This window comes from Halichoerus grypus, chromosome 2 (genome assembly GCF_964656455.1).
Source record: "Halichoerus grypus chromosome 2, mHalGry1.hap1.1, whole genome shotgun sequence".
NCBI classification, from domain to species: Eukaryota; Metazoa; Chordata; class Mammalia; order Carnivora; family Phocidae; genus Halichoerus; species Halichoerus grypus.
The window spans coordinates 128,470,453-128,494,215 of NC_135713.1; the positions used below are offsets into that span (position 1 = coordinate 128,470,453).

Here is a 23,763-nt window from a genome sequence, read left to right on the forward strand (position 1 = left end):
AAAGATCCAAGGGTACCGGTAGAAGTGTGACATGTGAGGTGTTATGCATGTCAAAGGAATTGCAAGATTTCACCAATTCACATTAACTGAAACCCAAAGTATATGTATGGGAATATTTCTTAATGGTTTTGTAGTAGGGCAGAAGAAATACAATGCTGTATTAGCCTACGTGTTTTTGATATGGGTTCACTAAGTGGAGCTTCTGGATTCAAAGTGTTATTTCATGTGACTAGGAGTAACTCTTAATAATGTGCCTGAAAACTAGACCCAGTGGTGGTCCACCCTGAATAAAATGGAGGTGCCCAAACTTCCTTATTACAATGTAGTCTATAGGAAAGTGTACAACATTTAGGGAGATTGGTTTTAATATGATAGATGCTCACCCACCTGTTAAATATGTCCCCTGAGAGGCTCCAGAGGGCATTTCCTTCACCAAGCTTTGAACTCCCTTCACATCAGCAAAGGCTGGATTGGAATCCTGAAAGAACTTCCTAGTGGCGTTTCTCTGAAAGTCTGGAATAAGGAAATGCTGCCGCAGAACTGGGCTTCTTAAATTTAATGAGGATGATGGAATTCCATAAAGGCAGGAACCAAAGGGCTGCATTTCACTATCAGAGACCAGATGGGAATGGTTACCATAAAGGGCAGCAGAACCAAAGGGGTAAACGGAACGGTTTGACTTGCAAAGATTTTGGCTAATTGATCATGGAGTCCCTAGGACTGAAATAAGACAGGCATTCTACTGAAGTGTTAACTTTATTTGAATAAGTGTTAAATCTCTAGACTTTGTGAAAAGAGGTCTGATTTGGATCACCACATCAGGATATTGCATTCCCTTGGTCAATTTCCATATGAGAATAGGTTCACTGACTCAGACTCCTTGAATGAAGGGGAGGGTGAATCATTTTAAGGAAGGATCCTGCTACACTGTCCAATTTTATACTGTGTATTTACCTTCAGGTTTTCCCTGATGGGCACAATGTACTTACTGGAGGAAGGGAAAAAAATCAGACTTTTTGATGATTACTGAGTCTCATCTGATACTATTCCTGGTGATCCTAAATTCCTACTGTAGCCCCAAAGTCAGAGCAAGAGCTTATGGAAGTCAGATAATTTAATCAAGTTTTGACTTAAATCTGCTCATAAAGAACCCAAGAGTCTCTGATCCCCCCCACCCCCATAATTATTTTCCTAATTCTGGAAGGCATATTTGGAATAGAAATACTTAGAGACTGGCAGAACCCCTGCTTACCTTGTTGGTTCCATGATCTATAGAATGAAGGCTTTAAGATGATGATGGCAGTGGAAGACCCTAGAACTGTCTCCACATCCCAAAACTGGAAACAAAACCAATACTGCATTTTTGGAGGGATTTCAGAACTACTTCTATTATGAAGGATTTGAAGGACACAGAAATGGTAATTCCCAACCCCCCAACACTAGTGCCAGACTGAATATTTAAAAAAAAAAAAAAGACAGACATGGCACTGTTCTGTTGGGCCATTTGCTTCAGGGTGATGGGGAACATGGAAATACCAGAAGTTTGCATGAGCATGACAGCCCACTGCTTCCTTTTATTTGTTGTTTTATTTCAGGGAACCCATGTTACAGCAAATAAAAGGTAGCCCAGGCCTCATGCTCATGTAAATCTCTGGTATTACCATGTTCTCCCATCATCCTGAAGCAGATGGCCTGACAGAAAGCTGCAATGTCTTTTTTTTTTTTTCTTTAATATTCAGTTCTAGCACCAGCTGGGTGAAAACATTCTGACGATATTGTATCTGGTCTGATTCATCCACCAATACGTGGTGATATTTCCACCAAGATTCATGGATTTAGGAATCAAGGGACGTAATTGAGAATGTCTCTTACTAAGTAATTTTTACCTCTCTCATGTCCCTACTCTCTTACTTAAGATGTGTTGATATTAGTTAATTTTCTATCTCAGCAATTCAATGAAAGGATATACATAAGTAAGGGGCCATCTAGAAACCAAATGCCCCCCCATATTAAAAGGAAGGTAAAACACATGAATGAGGAAGCGTCACAAACTGCACAGATGTTGAGGTTTTACTCTACTTACGACCTATCACATGAGCCTGCACACTTTCAGGGCAAAAGACAGAAGACCCCTGAGTTACAGACAAAGGACTTTATTACTCACAGCAAGAGCAGTAGAAGAGAGGCAGCATTTTCTTGCACCGGTTTCCTGAGCCCCAATTGCCCCAGAGGGACACCAAGAGAGCCACATGATATTTGCACATGCAGTGGCTTAGATCACAGGAGAGAGACCCCCATTTTAGGGCCAGAAATCTATTTATAATGAGAAGTCAGCATATCTGCCCTTTGCTGCACCATCTCGATCTTCCAGGCTGCTCATTACACAAACATTCCTTAGAAGACGCTCCCGAACAAAAGAAGACAGTGCCGAGACGTGTAGAGACGTGAGAGACCTATGAAGAACTGCCTCCCAACAGGAAGCTTCACATATTTTATTGAAAAAAATCTAAGAAATCATGTGAATCATGTACAACATTTTCTCACAAGAAAACATTTAAGCTGGTTCTTTTAACGTTTCACAGAATTGTAAAACTTTTTAGTTTTCAAAAGGAAAAAACACAATGAAACTACCACAGTATTATAAGTGTTTTGTTTTTTTCTTGTTTCTAGGGGAAAAGCTGAAAAATATTTGGTAAATCTTCTCATGATTTGTGAGGCTAAGTACTATAGTCTTTTATAAATCTGCTAAAAAGATACAAGGAGACGGGTGGATCACTGCTTTCTTTGTTCAAAATATTTAAAAAAAAAGCTAAAATCTAATGACAACATGTTAAAATAATACATATTTTTGTAGGATGTTACCATTTCTATACTGATTTCTCTATACTATATCAACAGTGCAATGGTGATTCAGTGTAAATCATTACAGTGTTTCATTGTTAAAATACTTGTGTTCAAGTAGATGTTCATGAACATGATCAAAGTCTCTATTTTGACTTTTTTTTCCATTATTAAAATAAGGTTATAATTACAGTAGAATTTTTCCTATGGATATTTCTAAGTCTGAACCAAATTCATAATACATTCTCTAAAAACCTGTTCGACACGATGAGGTTTGTTATGTTTACACATTTCCTGTAGATTACAGAAAATGGGCTAATTCTGCATTAAGACACCAAAAACCAAAAATGATTTCTCTCCATATATAACTAAACGATTACATTAAGTTAGTATACATTCTGGATAACTCAATGGTATTGGCAGGGAGAGAAGAGCACCTTAGAGAGAGCCCTAACTGAAACAAAAAAAAATTTTTTTTAGAGCCTAATGATCTTGTTTTTTTCTTTTTTCTTTTTTTTTTTCCCTTTTTATTTTGATTCTGGAAACTGGATCCAACTTATTCATATAAAATTATTTATGAAGCCATATAGTATACGTCGAAATGTTTGTATAGCCCAGACAAACACCATACTGGATGTTCGGCAGGCACAAAAATAAATTAATTCGATTAAATTATATGTAATCTGATAATATTTGGCCTGAAAAACATGCTAGTGTGTGTGTTTATAAATAATGTAATTGCAAAGCGCTGTGAGCCAGCCAGCCTGCTTGAGGTCAACTCTTCTGCTGCAGCTTCTGGGCATAGAAGTCCCGGCAGGTACCACAGCAGCGCTGATACCAGCGCATGTCCTGACAGAGGTTCTTCTCGCGTATCACTCGGCAGTACACAGGCCACTGATCCCCCAGGCACTTGAACGTCAGCGCGGCTGCGAAGCAGAAATTAGGGAACTCAATGCATGCAGCTATCCTAGGTGTCAGGAGTAGAAACAAACAGCAAGCATTTAAGTGGGGGGATTTTGAACATTCACTTTGACTCATTTGTACTGCCTCCTGGAACTTAAAAGAGAGAAAGAAACACACACAGACACACACATCCTATGATAAGGAATAAAATGAATGAATAATGGTCTTACTCAGGAGCTCTTTCAGACTCATTAAAGCTAGACTTCCCAAATTCGGTGAGTTGTAATACAAATGGCTTTTAAGGTTCAATTGTATGGCTTTCATTTAAGCTTCTTTTGGATTTTTAGTTGAGAAGATTAAAAAGAAAAAAGGACTATGCTCGCTATATCCACTTTTATGGGATACAAATGAGTAAGTATGGTTATGGATGAAATAGCAAAACGAATATGCTCACACTTATTTCATATTCCTTATTTCTTTGAGAGCAGACATACTAGGTGGGCTATCTGGGGATCTTGATTTCACACATCTTTAAAATCAGAGCTGATTATCAAAAGTGATTGAAATTTACAGTTATTAAGTATGTGGAATCTTTCTTTTGCCACCATTCTAAGATGAATCATTATTTTATTTTTTAAAACCTCAGGGTTTCCACTGTGCTTGTGTGGTTGGGGATATACCTTCAAAAAATAATAAATAGAGAAAATGCAATTTTAATTAAATTTTACTTGTAATCCATCGTTTTCTGCCACATGATACTTCAAGAAGGACTCCAGCTAATTGCTAGAGAAAGGGATTATGTTGTTCTGAATACATGGATTTAGGGCATCTGCTCTAGGATTGCTTAACTTTTTGTCTTAATTACTCTTAATTCTACTTGAACTGATTATTTCCTAGAAATGTTAATTATTTGGCTTGAAAAAGAGAATTTTTGTGTTTCTGTGAAGAACCAGACTTTTCCATTTGATTGAATCCTATGCTCAAAAAATATCTAAGACAATGAAACTCCTTTCATTTTAGCAATATCGTTCTGTACGATTAAATTGTTACCCTGTAGGTTGTACAAACAGATTAAAAGTGAAGGTGTTAAACATAAATTAACCCAACAACAGTCAGGTGGCAGTGCTGTTAAAAGCCCCTAATTGCCAAAGAAATAAAAGCTAATTCATTTACGAAATTTTTTTAGGCAAGTGCAGGCTATATTTACTTAAAATACATAATCTACTTTTTGAGGATAGATTAGATTGAATAACACGAATTGAGAGTATATACGAAACCATTTATAACATAAGAAACTATGTAAATCAATATGTTACTAGCATTTATTTGTATATAATATTATGTCCTTAAGGATTCAAAACTGTTACCTCTTTTTCAGTGGTTTAGATCCAGGTACCCACTCTTCTTGAAAGTCATTTTTACTCTATGTCTCTCCGAAGGATAATTTGTACCCAGGATCAAAAGGACGGCTATTAACAATGGAGACATTGAAGATATACACCACAACCTCACCTGTCCAGAGACATTACCTTTGTCGATAGTTCTGCCACGAATCTGGTCAGAACCCAAAACATGGTTACATCCTGCAACCCTTTATAAGATGACCTTGAGAGGTGTGGCATTCGTATTTCCAGGACCAGGCACTGAGGAGACAGCTTCAGGAATCCTAAGTATTTAGTCTTTAGGATTTTTTACCCCCTGACCATTTGCCCTAAACTATAGTTAAATATATCCCTTTTAGTCAGAACAAAACTAACTCCTATAGATTAAGAACTTAACTTTACAATACTATGCAAAACAGAAGAAGCCATGAGCATTTCCATGTTTCTCAAAACCATCCTCTTTTTGGTCTGCTTACCCAGCCTGGGTGATGTTATGGTATTTACATTAATCTTCTCATTGCAGGGTTGAAGGTGGCATGGTCTGTATGCTGCAGGTTTTTCTGAAGAAAAACACTCATTTCCATGTCTTCCTGTGATCTTATGCATGCACTGGATGACACGGGACTGCATTCCTTTGCCACAGGTGATTGAGCACTGGAGAGATACAAGATGTGTTAAAAGTCCTTGTTGCTCTTTCCTTTTTCTAGATTGTGAGCCGCCTTTCCCAACCATCCCTTCCTTAAAATTTAACATGAGTCACAACATCCAGAGTTGATGCAAAACGGGGGTCAGAAATGTCGATACTCATAACTTGGGCATGCCGCTGTTCAGAACCTCTGGCTGACCTCAGGCACAGCATTGGGTCATGAAGGACATAGGTGAGTAAAGGAGAAAGAAAGGGGGACAGCATGACTTGGAGGGAAAGACAGTGAATGATACCAGGGATGCACTGAGGTGGACAGTGTTTAAAGTTCTAATATCTAGTTTGCAACAAATTCATTATTTTTTTTGAAGACTTTATTTATTTGAGAGAGAGAGAGCATGAGCAGGGGGAGGGGCAGAGGGGGAGGGAGAAACAGACTCTCCGCCCAGCAGGGAGCCCGACCCGGGGCTCGATCCCAGGACCCCGAAATCATGACCTGAGCCAAAGGCAGACGCTTAACCGACTGAGCCACCCAGGTGCCCATAACCTGGATTTTTTTAAATAAAATATCCTTTTAATAAATTCCTTATACTTTAGCTAAATGGACTTTTCTTCATTTGTAACATATTTTACAAAGAAGAACACACTTGATGTACAATGGTCTTTTATTAGACAAATATTTTGGGTCCAAATGTATCACCAGATTTAATTTGTTACACAAATAAACGGATGCTTATTTGACTGTGAAAATACAACTATTCTATGGGATCAAAATTACATGTGAAAGAGTAAACACGGCTTTGTTTCTGAAAATAATGATTTATTTGCAAATCATATTATTTTCTGCATAGTAAAGATTTAGCCTTATGTAGCCAAATAGTTGTAAAGAATTATATCAACTCCAAAGGACATGAACAAATCAAAGTAACACATCATTTTTCAGGATTGTAAAAAATAAAAAAAAGTAACTATTGACACAGGATGACTCAAAATATATAATTTTAGCAGATAATGGTTAAATAGTGCCTTTCATAAAATTTGAAAACTCATAAGAGAAAAAGATGTTAGTTGCATTCCTTATGCAAGTTAAGTTTTGTAACAATCTGGGAATAACCTGGAAACGAAAATAGTATCCAGGAAAAAATGGAAGTTCTATAATTCATTTAAGTAAAACAGAATCATTTCTGCCTTTGAAACTAACAGAATAAGCTTTATCACAAAATTAAATAGTCTAAAACCTTTTTTAAATAAAAAATAAAAAATGAAAATGAAAAAATAGTCTAATAGCCTTAGGATCTAATTTTCATTAGCATACTTTAGTAATAAAAAAAATCAGGCTCTTACTAGTAATAACCTTCTTTATAAAATACATTTTGGTAAAAATTTTATAGATGAAAAGTGAACAGATATTTGAAATAAAACAATTGAAATCACAAGGTATCTTCTAAATTAGCTCTTACTTTATTATAGAAGATACTACTAAACAGGTGGATAGTTCTTCAAATCATGTCACTATGATTAAAGACAGAGGTTAAAAGAAAAAGCCAAAATAATTCTGGCCTTGAAATGACGAGACTGGGCTCTAATATTGTCTCGTGCAACTAATTGACCTGGGACTTATTTTTCCTTTTTGTTAGGAAGGCATTGCAGTAGATTATAACTACACTTTCGGGTCTAAATTACTACGAAAGTAAAAATTCCCAATCACTGATTATGAAAAGTGACTGTAGTGGGGCAATTGTTAAGTGGTGAAGCTTCGTAACAGGAATGACTCTCTAATTTCATCATCTAGTCATTTAGTGTGCCAGCCAACAATAGTATGGTACAGGTTCTGTCAAGATTATAGTTTGATTAAATGTCTCAGAATATCCAATTGATTGATCACCCATTATGTTCAGGATCCCATGCAGAAAATAAAGACAGCAATAAAAAAAAAAAATATGATGGAGTTGGTGCTTTCATCCGTAAACTTTATTAACAAGACACTAAAACATATAAAACAGATGGACTCAGAAACAGATTATGAAACAAGGCAGAAGCTGGGCAATTTCATCCACTTTTAGCCAAGTGTTTAATAATTAATTAATTAATTAATTAATTTTTAATTTTTCCCCGATTGTTTAGTATTTTAAACAATGAGTTGCCCTATAGAACGACAGTTTGCCGCTTTAAGATCAAGGGAAACTGATACCACTCCCTCCAGAAGATTTTACTTCATACGATACTAACACTAGTTAGCACTTACTTAATATTTATTATATGTCAGGGCCTGTGTTAGGCCATAATTATTTTGGTATCTCATATGAAGCCCATGAATACTAGTTTTATTCCTTTTACACAGATAAGATAGAGGCTCAAATAAGTGAAATAAATTGCCTAAAGCTTTATAGTTAAGAAGTAGTGGAATTGGAATTTCAACTCACATATACTAAATTCAGAGATCGGATGCTTAAGCATTACTTGATAGTAGAACATTGCTAATACTCCTCTTTATGTTAATAGTCAGATATCTTTTCTTGTCCCTATCCTGCCCAATGGACCTCTAATCCTCGTATCTTACTATTAACTTAAACATTAGTGAATTAGAAGGGCTTTTTTGTTTTGTTTTGCTATGACCCAGGTTATAAGATAGGAGATAAACTTGTTCGCCTTAAAGACAATTCACATGCATGATTTGTCTTGAGACAGGGTGAGCATATAATTTCTCACCCAAATCAGGGCACTTGTAATAGAAGTGGTTAAAATTATTATTCCTATACTACAAGCACACATTGGACAGTCCTGGGTAATCTGGGGCATACAGTCACCTCATCTACAGACATTTTACTGGTAGATCTATGTATTAGATGATAAGGGAGATGATAGAATGTATTTATCTAATACATTCTAAATCTTGCTCTTCACAAAAGTACCAAGTAAATTTAAAATGTATTTGAAACAAGGCAGCACTCTAGACTTCCACTAAAGGCTAAAACGCTAAAATGTCAACATTAATTTGCCAGCAACTGGTAAAGAAACACAAGGTGTACCTGATAACTTGCCATTTGATATTTCTTTTACAAGGAAAGTTCCCTGACTAGAGTATTTTAAATAGAGAGACTTGTACTGTCTGACAAAAACTCAATAGTTAATCTTGCCTGGAAGGACCTTTGAAACAAAGCACCTCATGAATCAATTCCATGAACTAGAAGTCTTTAATTATGAACAGGAAATGCAACCTTGATGTCCCAGATTTACCAGAGTAAAAAGGAAACCGTCATCTTTAGAACAAACTTAAACCGTTCAGAAAATTGCTCACATGACTTTGGAGTTAATTTTGACCAAGATAACAAGGTACAAGGAGAACTAGTGTTGGTAATCTCTCTTTCCCACCAAAAAATGAGCCCCAAATTCTCTGGAAGTGAAATTTGTTTTACTGACTTAGTGATATGCATCATTTCAGTCTACTTGAGAAAATTATGACCTTCCCTGAACTTGGGAACACATGGGCCATATCTTTAGATAATATCACCATAGATTTCTCTTTTAATGGAACAAATCCTTCCTGGCCCTGGAACATTAGTGACAACTTCTAACACTGGATTAAATTATGTTTACACTGTACCTTACGTACCAAACACTAAGCATGGTTAGGGAAACTTTCTCAATAATTCACATTTTGGACTATTAAAATAATTAGGGAAGTCATTTAGTAAATGAGAACCATGAATACAAATGTTGGCAAATCAGTAAGAACGCTTTATCCTCTTTTAAAACGAGATACACATTTATAGAACCTTATAACCATTTCTATTACCTGAAATTTTATTTTCTTTCTGTCATTCTTGTGCCAGGTAATAAGAACTAACAGACTTTATTCTAGCTAAGAAAATTTCATTTAAACTAACTGGAAGAAAAATATCTGGAGAAGCAAGCGATGTACAAGTTGGGGGAAGCGTATGTGGATGTTTCCTTGGCTCATATATTTTTCTAAAAATGGCCAAGGATGACCTGGTGTTAGATACAGATATAAATCTTGGAAAGTTATTCGTACTGAGTTAGATGATAGCCCTGCAGTGGACAGGGACCAGCTTGGTTTCACAAACTTATGAATTGGCCTAAATGCAAACACATGAAGGGAAATAGAAAAAACGTAGGAAAAACAAACACACTAAAAACTTTCTTAACAAACTCTTAACTATGTGGCATTATTATAGAAAGAGATGAAATGAACTCTGAATGGCTGTGAAGTCCATCTCATGGGTAGGCCAAGGTGTGGAATCCTTCCTTCCATCACAAAAGATGGATGAGTGTTGAGGCACTGCCCAACCTGTGAACTGCAGGGAGAAACTTACCATGGACATTTCACTCCTGACATAATATTTATGGCATTATTAGACAGTGTTGCTCAGGTCTTGGTTTAAGACTTTGAAAAACATGTAAACACCTTAGAGAAGGTGTTCAAGAAAAGGCTGTATATCTTGAGACATTTTATTGATGCCTGATGAAATGATTTGTTTTCAAGTCTAATCTTGAAAGATTGAAGATAATTAGGTCTTAATTAGCACAGTGGTATAAATAAGTTTTTGATGCATCGAATACTACATAGAAGATATGAGTGTACTCTGCTGCTAAATTCTCATTATTTTATATAGAAATATTCCTTTTATGATAGATTTGAATATGTTTATCAAGAATCTGCATCTTTTAAAAATAATCTACATGTGTTGTTCCCTAAAGTTTCTATGAATACCATTATGCTGAGTGACATAAATTTACTAAATAGTAGTGAATGACAGCAAATGTGCTCTGTAATACACTTACATAAGTAAAGCATGCTTAATTCAAAAAAAAGAGCTACATAAGCACCAAGAAATAGCCACATACAAATTTATGAAGTGTCAAAATCACAGAGGAGAATGATTTTCAGAGATTCCCAATGTTCATAGGTTCTTGTCCATCGCACTACTTGAATCTACTTTTGCAATGTGATAGAATTATCTTTCTGTCAATTGAAAATTCATGAATCATGTAGGAATTTCCATAACAGCTCATGGTAAAATCTACCAAGTGTCATATCTCTGTTAAATTCATCAAAGAACATTGTTTTCTTCTTGTCTAAGAAGTGATCTACGTACTTCTAGAAAAGTTATTTTCACTTAAGAACCCTTTATAAATGGCATATCCACAAATATCTCTTAACTACCCACCTATGTAGAGAGGAGACTCTCATTCTTTGCACTGATCTCTGATTCTTACAGTGCTTCTGTGCTTGATAGGTTCTGAGATCAAGTAGATCTACTCTGCATACGTGATTCTGAACATGGAGCTAAAAACCACTTCCACATCTAGTCTTAGGTATGGAGATTCTGTAGTAAAGCGCCAAACTTTAAAATTGTTGGTTAAATGATAGTTTCTTACCTCTCCTTTCAGGACATTGGAATAGTCACAAAGACAATGTTTTGGTGCTAGTTATTTGTTACCCTGGATATTTAGATAACTCGGATTTGGCAACACACCAGGACAGTGTAGTATAAATAAATTTGTAGACTCAGTTAAATAATCAACTAGTTTGCCAGTGAGTTTATAGAACTATTAATCTGTGCATATTAAACTGTAAAACTCTTCAAGGTGTAAATGCTGTCAAATGTCCTCTGAAACATCACACCAAAGAGGCGGAAAACCCAACAGTAAAAATGCTACCCTAAGATATTTATTTGCAGTTTTGTTGCCTAACAAACATAACTAACCCTGGTTTGCTTTTGAGTTCCTTAGAAAGACAAACAAAATTTCAGTATATTCAGGGGTTAAAAATAATAATTCTCACACTTGGCCAGCAGAGAGATTACCCGAGATTCCTTCCTTCTAGACTGTGCCAAAGATATATATTTTGGAGAGAATGTGTATTCTCTAGGCCAACAGCTAAGGAAGGCTCTGTAATGCTTTACTCATTTCCAGCTGGCCTCTGTACGAAATAGGAATTCCTAAATTAAGAGAAAATTGTCACTGGCAAACAGAGTTCAAAAAAATTTTTGAAACCAATATAATAGGCAATCTCACAGAACCTGATATAATCTCTAATGATCAGTGCCAATCTATAACAAGGTTAACAGCATTGACTTGGATAATTTGTCTTTGGGAATAAGTGGATTATTCCAGAGTGGTTTAACAAGAGTGAATTAGCGTTCGCAGTGGAGAGTGGACCTCATAAGGAAAGTAAATGATGACTTCTACTGGAAATTATTAGCACAGCATTCCTATTCATTTATGTATATGTTTGGCAGGTCCATCTTTCAACTTTTTAATAAAGTGAGTGTGAAACAAGCATACTAAGGAACAAAAGTTAGGTTTGTTTTTTAAGATTTGCTATGTATTTTGGTCAGTGTTTCAGCGTCTTTTTAAAGTAGTTCATCTGCCTTATTTAACACATGGGTATTTGGAATTGAATCTATTCCTAGAGGTCAGACGTTTGAGGATTTTTTTTTGCATATGTGTTTAATTAATTCATCTTTTAGTTCTACAGTTCCAACTATTCTTTTCTCTTTAATGAAAATGTCTGCATATCATTAGAGCAAATCAAGGAAATGTGTGGCACAATCAAGCCGAATAGCTTATGAATGAGTAGCAGAGAAGTGAATATGTTATGAAAGGGCCATCAAATTAACCCCCCAAATAACTTTTTATATCAAAGTACACATTGATCACCACAATAATGGAAGAAAAAAGATGTTTTGCATTAAGAAGCAATTAATAAACACAGAGTCTTGAACACATTTGCGATTCTGCTAGCCTATGAATCACACGGTGTTGGAGAGGTGAAAAAAGACTATTGAGACATTTCTATTTTATCTCTATCATTCCAGTGAAACATCTTCCCACCAGAGAGAACTGTTTGGAATGACGGCGATTGAATTTCCTTTTCAAATAAAATGCTTTCCAGGTCTAGTTGAACAATTCTGTGTCCAAAATGGATCAGATCCCTCTGTGGCCATGTGAGAGAAGTGTGTATGTTTTGTTTTGTTTGTTTTAATAAAGTCTTGGTTTAAAATAGCACAGAGAGCACTATGTTAGTTACCTTTAAGTTATGCCAACCTGAAATAAACCAAGTATTTGCCAGGCCACAGAGAAAATTCGTAAGTGTGCTTTGCTTTCATCCACTGCTTTCTTTCCAGGTTAGATAACTGCCATCTAAACTGATGGCAGCAATTTCAGTCACATGGATTCCAGAGAATGCAGAAGAAGTCCACCAGCTACCTCAAAGCTCAATGTTAAGCACTTTTTTGGCTTAAGCAATATGTTATTCAAATAAGGGTGGATTTACCTTTCTTTTTTTAAAAAAAATCACATTTTTTAAGTAGTTTGACCCACCATACAGAAAAAGGTCAAGGGAGTCATATATTTACATAAAATTATACTGATTGATTTTCCTGAAGAAAAATAAGCTAGTTACTAATTCTTTTGTAGTAAAATATATGCGACATTGTAGTTCTTACAGAATTAGAGTCAGAAAATAAAATGGATCAGAAGAAAAGAAATGCAATGTTTAGATGTAGACTACATTTTTTGCTTACTTGATGAAAAAGTTTAGTGATCATTTATTCAATAAACATCACTAAATATAATGCAATATTCTGGTCACGCAGAGAGATTTGTGAGAAGGGTAAAGGGGGTTAAAATATTCTTTTTTTAAAAAAATATTTATTTATTTACTTGAAAGAGAGAGAGAAAGCAGGGGGAGAGAGAATCTTAAGCAGACTCTGCTGAGGATGGAGCCCAATGTGGGGCTCAATCCCAGGACGCTGAAATCATGACCTGAGCTGAAATTAAGAATCGGATATGTAATCAACTGAGGGATCCAGGTGTCCCAAGATATTCTTAATCAGACAGCAACAACATAAGGCAGTAAATAATTAACAGAGAAAAAGTAACATAGTCATTAAGTGCAAAGAAATTCTGTCATTTATTGTGGAAGCCTTTGAAAAATCAGACACTTCAGATGGTCCTTGAACGACTCAAGTATTGGAGGAAACACATTCTAGGTGAAGATATTTCAACAAAGACACAGAGAATGTACAAGTACAAACTGCTCAGGCCTCAGCTTAGTGGAGATACCCAATTAAGGAGAATAATAAGACAGTTCTCAATAGGTAAGTTAGGACCAGAATATGGAAAGCTTTGAATGCCAGCATGAGTATCAAAAGGCAATTCTCTGGAAATACTTAGGCTATAGGATAGAGTGATGAAGTCATCCCTGTGAGTGGATGGGTATGAAATAGGAGTACTCGGGGAAGGAAGCACATTAGAAACTGTTACTCTAATCCTGGGGGAAAAAAATAAAAAGGACTGCATTATTATATTGGAAGCAAAAAACAACTGAAGCAAAGCCCTATTTGTATCAAGAAGAAGAGCCAAGGATAGTTTCCAGCCCAAGGAGCTGGGAAGATGATAATTGACATTTTTCAAGAAAAAGGAAATTGGGAGTGGGGTATGGTTTGAGGAAATAAAATGAGGAATTTTGTTTCAAATATACACAATTTGAGGAACTCTTGGCATGCTGATGGCGGAGTCCAAGGGCAACTGAAGTTTGGGCAGAGAATAAAGACACAGCCTGCCTCTCCCTCAACTCTCTCCAGCTACACTCCCTTTTCTAGCTACACTCCCTCCTTGGGCACAATTAGACTTGAAAAATTTAAACATCATCTAAATGTGGATGATTCCAAAATTTATATTTCCATCCCAATTTCTCTTCTCTGATCTACCTACTAGATGTCAGTATTTAAGTCTTTTACAGGCAAATGAAACAGTTCAAAAGAGAAGTGGAAATCTTTCCCCTCCAACCTGACTCTTCTCTTAGGGTTTCCTATTTCCTATCACAGAAGAATCATCCGTACAAATTGTTCAGACCAGAAAGCCAACCTGGGAGTCCTTCTTAATACCTTAATACCTGCTTCTTCCTTATCTCCCTCCACAAATAACCAACCCCAGTTCTGTTCATTTTAACCTCAAAACAATTTCTCAAAGCCAACCATTTCTCCTCATCTCTACTTACACTACTATATGAATGGCCAGCATTTACTTGGTTACTATGTATCTGACACTATGCTAAGAACTTTCCATGAATTATTTCATTTGGATTCATTAACTTATCTGAACAGAAGATCCAGAATTCAAACCCAAGGCTGTGGGACTCCATACACTGAGCTATCATACCTCTTACAGATCCCAATCTTCTCCCCTCCCTAGGAATTTTGTAATATTCTCTCGGCATCTTTCTATACCCATGACATCAGTCAGTTTTGACATGGTAGCCTGAAAATATTTGAGTATTAGGAAAGTATGAGTTTTCTTTTAATTTCAGACAGAAAATGTTAACCTGTTTATAAAATTAAAAGTAATATATGGATATGGTAGAATTATAAGCACAGAAGGCCCTTTTTTCCAATGTAATTCAAATAAACTACTCTTTGTATATCTGTGCAGAAAATTTTTTGAAAAAGATTTTATGTATTTATTTGAGAGAGAGCAGGAGCATGCAAGCTGGGGAAGGAGCAGAGTGGGGAGGGAGGGGGACAAGCAGACCCCATGCCAAGCATGGAGCCCAAGATGGGGCTCGATCCCAGGACCCTGAGATCATGACCTGAGTCAAAACCAAGAGTCGGATGCTTAACTGACTGAGCCACTCAGGCACCCCCAAATTTTTAATATGTATAAAAATCATATATGTAAACAACTTCAGTCCATACTATATGACTCTTCTGCATAATATTTGCTCACTTAATAGTAGGTCTTGGAGAAACCTTCCCATCGTTATGTATTTATCTATAAATATATTTTTAAAAACTACAGTATGCTACTGTTTGAATATGGTATTATGATTTATATAACTAGTTAATGGACATATGGGTCGTTTCCAAATTTTTGTTGTGCCAAAGAAGGCCGCAATGAGTATCTTCATAAATACGGTTGGCAAATTAGGTAAGAATGTCTGTAAGGAAAATCTTTGGCACTGGAGTTGTTGAGTCAAAGAATGTGTGCATTTCAAAATGAGATATCATTTTTCTCACCTATCAAATTGGTTAAAAGAAAGTGTGATAACATCCAATCTTAGTAGTATGGGGAAACAGATATGTGGAGGCACCTGGGCAGAAAGAAGTAGAAATTGCTCCCCGTAGATGGAGCTTTCTGATTGTCCCATGGCACCCCTCAATCAACATCTCTTGTTGCCTTTCTGAGCCCTGAAGCCGCGCGCGCATGCATGTGCATGTGTGTGTTTATATCTAAACGTGTTTCCTACTTTTATTTTCCTATATGGACTTGTACATATTCTGTATATAGTATATAAAGTTACAGGTTTATATATTTCTAATCCAATCAATTTGTGTTTTGTCTCTAAAGTAGATCTTTCATTTTAAGTAGCTCAAAATACTCTTCTTTGGGCTAGGCACCATTTGGACCACTGCATCACTGACACTGGATTACTACTTTTACTTGCACAGTTAGAGCACTGTGATATTCAGAAAGACCTACAGTTGCTTTGGCACATTTTACAGCTGTAGGAATGAGGTTAGGGGGCCTGTGGAACTGCTCTCTGGCATACAAGATGGATGCTGGTTGTGCTCCTAGGCTCTCTGGGTGCCCCAGACAAACTTAAGCAAAACCAGGGACCTGTTAAAATAATTTTCCCTTTTGTTACATTCTGCATCCAAAGACCCCATATGATGCCTTTCTAACTGGCTACTCATTTGTGTATGTTTCTTGCATTTTAAAGATGTCTTTCTCTGGTAGTCCTGGTGATCTGGTTCTATCTATCTCTGGATATCCTCTATTTGGTAAACATATACTTCACTACATCTAAGCAAAAAACAGTGCTAAGACTACTGAATTTAGAACATTCTTATCAAATTTCTTTGTATTTTTTAGTGGAAACTTTCCATCCCCATCCAACAACCTACTGACACTCAATGTCCCCAAAATGAATTTTGGCATGTTCCATGCTCTATACCCTATAAAGAACATCAAGAGTAATTTTTTAATTAAGTCATATTTATTTACTGAAATGCTTTCAGGTATGATTTATAAAGTGAAATTACAGATACCCTGGTATGTAGCAAAAGAGCATTGACAGTATTATTTTATAAGTCTAGCAATTTTTCAAGGATTTATTTAGAAGACAGTATAATTAAGCCTTGTGGATTAAAAAAATCCTCTTGCATTTTCCAATCCAAAGGATGTTAAATACATGTTCTTGTATCTGCATTTATTTATTTATTTATTTTTTAATTTTTTTTATTGTTATGTTAATCCCCATACATTACATCATTAGTTTTAGATATAGTGTTCCATGATTCATTGTTTGTGCATAACACCCAGTGCTCCATGCAGAACGTGCCCTCCTCAATACCCATCACCAGGCTAACCCATCCTCCCAACCCCCTCCCCTCTAGAACCCCCAGTTTGTTTTTCAGAGTCCATCGTCTCTCATGGTTCTTCTCCCCCTCCGATTTCCCCCCCTTCATTCTTCCCCTCCTGCTACATTCTTCTTCTTTTTTTCTTTCTTAACATATATTGCATTATTTGTTTCAGAGGTACAGATCTGAGATTCAACAGTCCTGCACAATTCACAGCGCTTACCAGAACACATACCCTCCCCAGTGTCCATCACCCAGTCACCCCATCCCTCCCACCCCACCCCCCACTCCAGCAACCCTCAGTTTGTTTCCTGAGATTAAGAATTCCTCATATCAGTGAGGTCATATGATACATGTCTTTCTCTGTTTGACTTATTTCGCTCAGCATAATACCCTCCAGTTCCATCCACGTCGTTGCAAATGGCAAGATCTTATTCCTTTTGATGGCTGCATAATATTCCATTGCATATATATACCACATCTTCTTTATCCATTCATCTGTTGATGGACATCTTGGCTCTTTCCACAGTTTGGCTATCTGCATTTATAATTATACATGTATATGCATATATAATATATACATTACATATATATACACACATACACATAGACACAGAGACACCACTTCAATCTCTCTAAATTATAAATTTTCTCTAGATAGAAGATATAACACAGATAGTATGTGTGCATCACTTTTTAAGCTAATATATTTCTGCTATGTTCAATCATATCAGCCAAATGCTTTGACAACTTTGAGTAATTCAAACATTTTAAAATTTGTGGTTTTTTTCATAAATTCATTTTTTAAATATTTATTTATTTGAAAAAGAGAGAACAGAGAGAGAAGGGAGCATGAGCAGAGGGGAGGGGCAGAGGGAGAGGGAGAAGCAGATTCCCTGCTGAGCAGGGAGCCTGATACGGGGCTCGATCCCAAAACCCGGGATCATGACCTGAGTTGAAGGCAGATGCTTAACTGACTGAGCCACCAAAGCGCCCCCCCCCTTTTTTTAATGTACCTGGGGCAAGAGATCAGATTCTTAGGAGACTTTAAAACTAAAAATGGTAGCAATGCAAAAAATGCCCCACTCTCTTGCAGTATAAAGAGTCAGAGGCAAAACAATTTGATAGCCAATAGTTTGGGGATTTTGTGCATGGTTTAGAAGACAGCTATCTTCTCCAGATAGAATGGTGAATAGCAAATTGTGTAAATGCTCAGTGGATGTATCTGAACAACACAGTAGAAAGTCTTTCCTGATGAAAAGTATCCTGTTTATCACTAATTTCTTTACTCTGCACAGCTTACTCAGAGACAAGTGTATTTCGAAGTAAATATTCCTATAATGTAAAATATGTCTTCTGTAGGACATCTTGCCCAAATGTTTAAAACCAAACCCACAACCTCTGATTTCTTTAATTCATTGACTATCCAACAATGATAGATTTCAGTGTGACAGATTCATGTTCATTTATGAGGTAGCTGCTCAAATCTTCCTGTCTTAGGAGACTCTAATTGTAAAAAACGGTAGGCAGTTATCTTTCCAATGACTTGTAGACATAATTAGAAAATAATGCTATATAGAAATGCTAATCCACCAAGAAGAGTTTTTTAGATTATAGATAATTTCAGTTTGGCTTCAATCTACAAATTTTCTCCTGTTTCAAAAAAAGCACTTACAAAACTAGTGTTTCAAATTTGAGTAATCTAATGTAAGCCTTGCCAAAGTGTATTACAGTAAATAACAAACTAGCTATATGCTCTGCAAAAGTGATCTTTGGTTAAAAGAAAAAAGAAAAGAGAAACACTAGAGTCTCTCTTGGAGATTTACCAAGTATAGAAAAACGTTAAAGGATCTGAAAGTCCTATAGCAAACAGTATTTGATTATCTTTGTTTAACTACATTATTTCTCACACCTGGAGACCATATCCCAAGGAATGAGTTTTCCATGGAACTTAATGTGGGGAATGTAAGACTTAAGAATTCATAGGTTAATATAAATTTAGTCTTATAAAAAGGATGACATTCGGATCTTTGGTAAATATCAGTCTTAGTAATGTATCTATTTAACAATATATTCTCTCCATTATAGCAGTTGTCATTTTATTCATTCCTTTGATTCTCTGATGTCAGCTGATACTTAACATTTTCTATTTTTACATTCTATTAAGGTATTTAATTTGGTTATTTGCAGCTAATTATTTCTTTAAATTTGAATGGGAAATCCTCTAACAAGGGGTTAAACTTCCCTCTACTACTCTGTTACAAATCCACTTGGTTTATTTGTATTAAAAACCAGCAAGATATACATTTGGATTCTGCGACCTCCAGCAAGTGGATTTTAATTGGAGTGTGTGTATGCCAGCATTGGGTCAGTCCAGATAATGCAGAATTCCACAGTCCTAAAGCCTCGCCCAGCCATGGGGCAACAAGAAATTCCTCCTTTGGGAATTCTGGCTCTGGTTCTTTTTGTCTCTTTTGACTTAATGCAAAAATACTAGGTTCTGTAGGTGCATGATTAAAAACATAGTGTCATCTAGTCATTTAGTTTAGGACATTCTTGATTGCATTGGTCAGGATTTCTTTCTTTAATTTTCCTTCAATGATTCACTGAGCTTTCCTCCAGTGGAAGGAAAGGTCCTCTGTGATTATTCATAATTTCATAGTTTTTAGATTCCTCTTCAACTGAATATACTGGATATAATTATGGTTTCCTTTTACAGGATAAGTTAAAAATTACTCATTATACTGCAAGCTTTATATTTATCACTTCTAAAAAAAGATAGACCATATTATTTGTACAATTAAATCATCCAAAATGATTTATTGTGCTTCCAGCATTATTTTGAATTATACCATCACAAAAGACTCATCATCTCTTGTCCAAAAATCTATTCATCATGTCATGATGTGAGATGTGGCCAAAACTATTCATTTTCCAGAATTTTGAAGGAATAAATTAAATTCAAATTATAGAATATGAATTGAATCTAAGGACAAACCAGGAATAATTATGTATAATTCCAAGGTGTTTTGTGTCTCATTAAAATTCACTTGAATTGAGTTCTCTTGTTAATACTGCACAAAAAGTTAATGCTATAAAAGCTTCAGGAAGGACCAAATTTTGTGTAACAGGTAGATAAAACAATACTTTTTATTTGCTCCTCTATAGGCCTCCAATAATGAAAACAAGAAGCTGCAGACGTTCAAATAAAGGCAGAAAGGTCAAATTCTGGCAGACAATAAGGCATTTCATTAAACATAAGGGACTATGTTATTTTTCACGTCAGTATTCTAAGGACGGCTTAAATGAGTGAATATGGATTTTTTTACTGCCCAGAAACATATGGGTCATGTTCTGTTCTCCTGAGAAAGACCCCAAGGCCACATCTATATCCGAGATATAGTAGAATGTGGCATATAATTGTGTGAATAGTTAATGCAAGCCAGAGCTAAGCAGCCACACTGTTTGTATCCTATTTTTTGCCAATTTTCTAGTCTCAATGAAATAAACATAAGTACTGTCCAACAAAGGCTGTATTATATCTACTTAGAAATCAGAGGTGATGTTTTTATGAGTGATTTTTCTCTTTTGAATATTCCTGGATTTATATTTTTCTCTCTCAAATTGAGAGCAATTTCTCCACTGTTTACACAAAGCTACCAAAACATAAATGATGGAGATCACATAGGCTGATACGAATGCAGTGAACAGAGTTTGAGGCATAAACAAACCTTTTTCTTAGGAAGCTTCCATTTAGTCGATACACCACTGGCTCAGCAGTGGTTAACGACTTCTAGCCAGTGGGAGAGGCTGAGGATATATTTGTCTTTTAACTGATTCTCTAGTGATTCCCCCATATTATGGAGGGAAGAACATGGTTTCATAGCTAGATTTTTGTGGATATCTCATTGAATATCCCTGATTAAAGCCAACCCGAGGCTTCATTTTAAGTCTACTTCAGTTTATCAATAGTTTAAAAAATACTAGTAGAATCTGAGTGAAACTGACAGATTAATTGAACTCCGGGGAGCACAGAAATCCACCCACAATTGCACACATCTTGTTGCTATTCCTGTGCCAGGGACACAGCTGATAAGAATAAGAAATCTATGTGCTCCCTCTGTCCATAAATACTTTAATCACTGAAACTTAATAATCGCAGCATTATTCCGTTTCTCTGTAATTATTGGGGGATGGTTTTTATTTTAACATGAAAGTGATATGTTAGGAGTGAAAAAGGAGTGAAGTCAATAAAATTCACATGGAGCCACTTGCTTTAATTGTGCATGCTGTTTAAATCTGTTATGCTGAGACCTCAGTCATAAAAAAGAACAAGGAAACAGGTTTAAAGAAAAGAGCAGACTTATATCCATATAAAGAAAAAAATGCAACATACTGAATCTTCTAAATAAGCAAACAAAAATCAACAGGCTAACAGACAAAGGTAAAACATCACAGAACAAAGATGAATAGTTATTAGAACTATCTACTCCTTTCCTTACCCGCAAAGGCTATCTATGTTCAAGCTGGGTAGCAATATAATAACTCCACAAAACCAACTTAAAGTAATTCAGTTTCAGTATACCTAAAAAGGGACACACATGTTACTCTGGTAAATTGGAAAAAACATTTTTTCAGGCTTAGGATGGAAAACCAAAAGTTACGTTTTTTATGATCTCCCCAGTTAATTTTGATTTTGCCTAAGATGTAACCAGAGGCCACATAATAGGCACGTTTATTAATCAAGAGCAATAGTATGGGTCACGCAAATAGGATTTGCTAGCCACAGTTCCACATGCAGCAATGAAGGAGCTTATAGTTCTGTGCCATAAATTTTAACAACACCTGGATCTTCTGTTTTTTGCAATTACAATTTTTCTTTTTTAGAGTTACCTGGAGATTAACACTTATCACTTAAAGCATTTCCTTTTTTTAAAGACCTCACCACCTGGAGATCTTGACCTGAGCCAAAACCAACAGTCAGCCGCCCAACCGACTGAGCCATCTAGGCACCCCTCACTTAAAATATCCCTATTAATTAATAAAGCTGGAAAAGTAGAGCTCATCTATTCTAGTGGTTTTTAAACTTTTTCTTAGAAAAAGAACTGTTTCACTTAAGGAAAACACCTCAAATTTCACTAGCCAAAATAAACAAATGTGGAGTAGCTACAATGAAAAGAGAGCAATGGATGGTCTTTCCCATACCCCTCCAACTAGGACTTTCATTCCCTTGTCCTATTTTGTGCGTTCAGTGCTGAAGAAAGAGTTAATATACACAGAGCTTGAAAATTATGGTGTTATCTATTTTCCTTATTTCACTCATAGGGAAGCAAAGATACAAAGGTATTCAATAGCTTGACCAATTGGTCCATCTGTATAATGAGGGAGTCCAAACTATGCCCCTCCTGTCTTGACTTCCAAACCACGTCTTGCCCCTATCATCCCACTGTATTTCCCTCCCTTAGAATTAGGAAAACATTAACCCTAAAAATAAAATAAATTGTGGTTAATTTGGAATTCTCTTTCCCCTAAAAGTTGTTTCCTCTAAAGTGTGAAGTTTTCCTTCTATGGTTCACCAGTTCAAAGCTGCATGGATTGGGTTGAATATTTCCTAATTCTGTAGGGAGGAATCAATTTACATTGTCTACAAATGCATCCTTTAAAGAGTCCCAATGTAAACTTTGAATGTTGTACGTCTTTGAAAGAAGAGTATAGGTTATGAGAACATGGGATGCTAATATGCAAACAGTTTTAGAGAGGAAAGACATCAGTAATCACAAGAAAATAGATTTTCAGTGTCAGGAATTTCTTTTGGGGCAACGTTACACAAACTGGCTAACCACAGTGTGGTACACATTGAGAATATTTCTTCCAGAATGTCCTTTAGGATTCTTTATGAAAAGGCACCACACTCCCTACCATGCCCCAGCAGCTACCACTTGTTTTTTTCACATATAAAATAAAGGGAAAGAAGAGAGGATTTATTATGTCTCTTCTAAGCCTTAGTATTTTATGATTCCATGATAATAAGTATATAATATCACAGCTGAATGTGGCAAGGCACAGGGGATTATTTGATTAATACTTACATTTTTGAAGACTAGTATTTGAGAGCTGTTTTCACCCAGAAATGATCAGAATTTTATCTTAAAACATAGGATTTATTAATACTTTATATAGAATGAATAGATGAGCTGTTTTCTATGGCTCACTTATATATGAGATTCTACTTTATTCATAAATTTAAATATTTTCACAAAATTAAACTTACCATTCACCTGCCGTATGAATTGTGTCTACTTGATTTGACCAAACACCTTCAAGAATGCCGTTCCTTTCCATTTCTTCTATACACAACCCCAAAATTGGTGGGAAAAAGAATGCCTTTTACATATTAAGATGGAAATTGCCTCTGCGTGATGCTGTTACTACATCCCTTAGTTATATTTTCAATGTACTTATCTGATAGTATTGTTTATTAGATAAGTTTAATGCAAAAATATTCTGACAAAGAACGATATCAATAAAAATTCACATCAAAATAATAATAGATAGTATTTTTTGAGAGCTTCCTTTGTGTCAAACTACATTAATCTCACTTGATCTT

The 23,763-nt window shown here is 35.8% G+C and overlaps 1 protein-coding gene across 1 annotated transcript in view; it reads right to left on the minus strand.

Moving 5' to 3' along the window:
- Positions 1-3,391: 3,391 nt before the first annotated feature.
- ADAMTS19 (ADAM metallopeptidase with thrombospondin type 1 motif 19) overlaps positions 3,392-23,763 on the minus strand; it is a 248,696-nt gene continuing 228,324 nt past the window's right edge. Inside the window, exons 22-23 of the mRNA XM_078067553.1 lie at positions 5,603-5,780; positions 3,392-3,767 (exon numbers count right to left, since the gene is read on the minus strand). Coding sequence (XP_077923679.1) covers positions 3,616-3,767; positions 5,603-5,780 — 330 coding nt within the window. The 3' untranslated portion in view covers positions 3,392-3,615. The remainder of the gene's footprint in view (positions 3,768-5,602; positions 5,781-23,763) is intronic.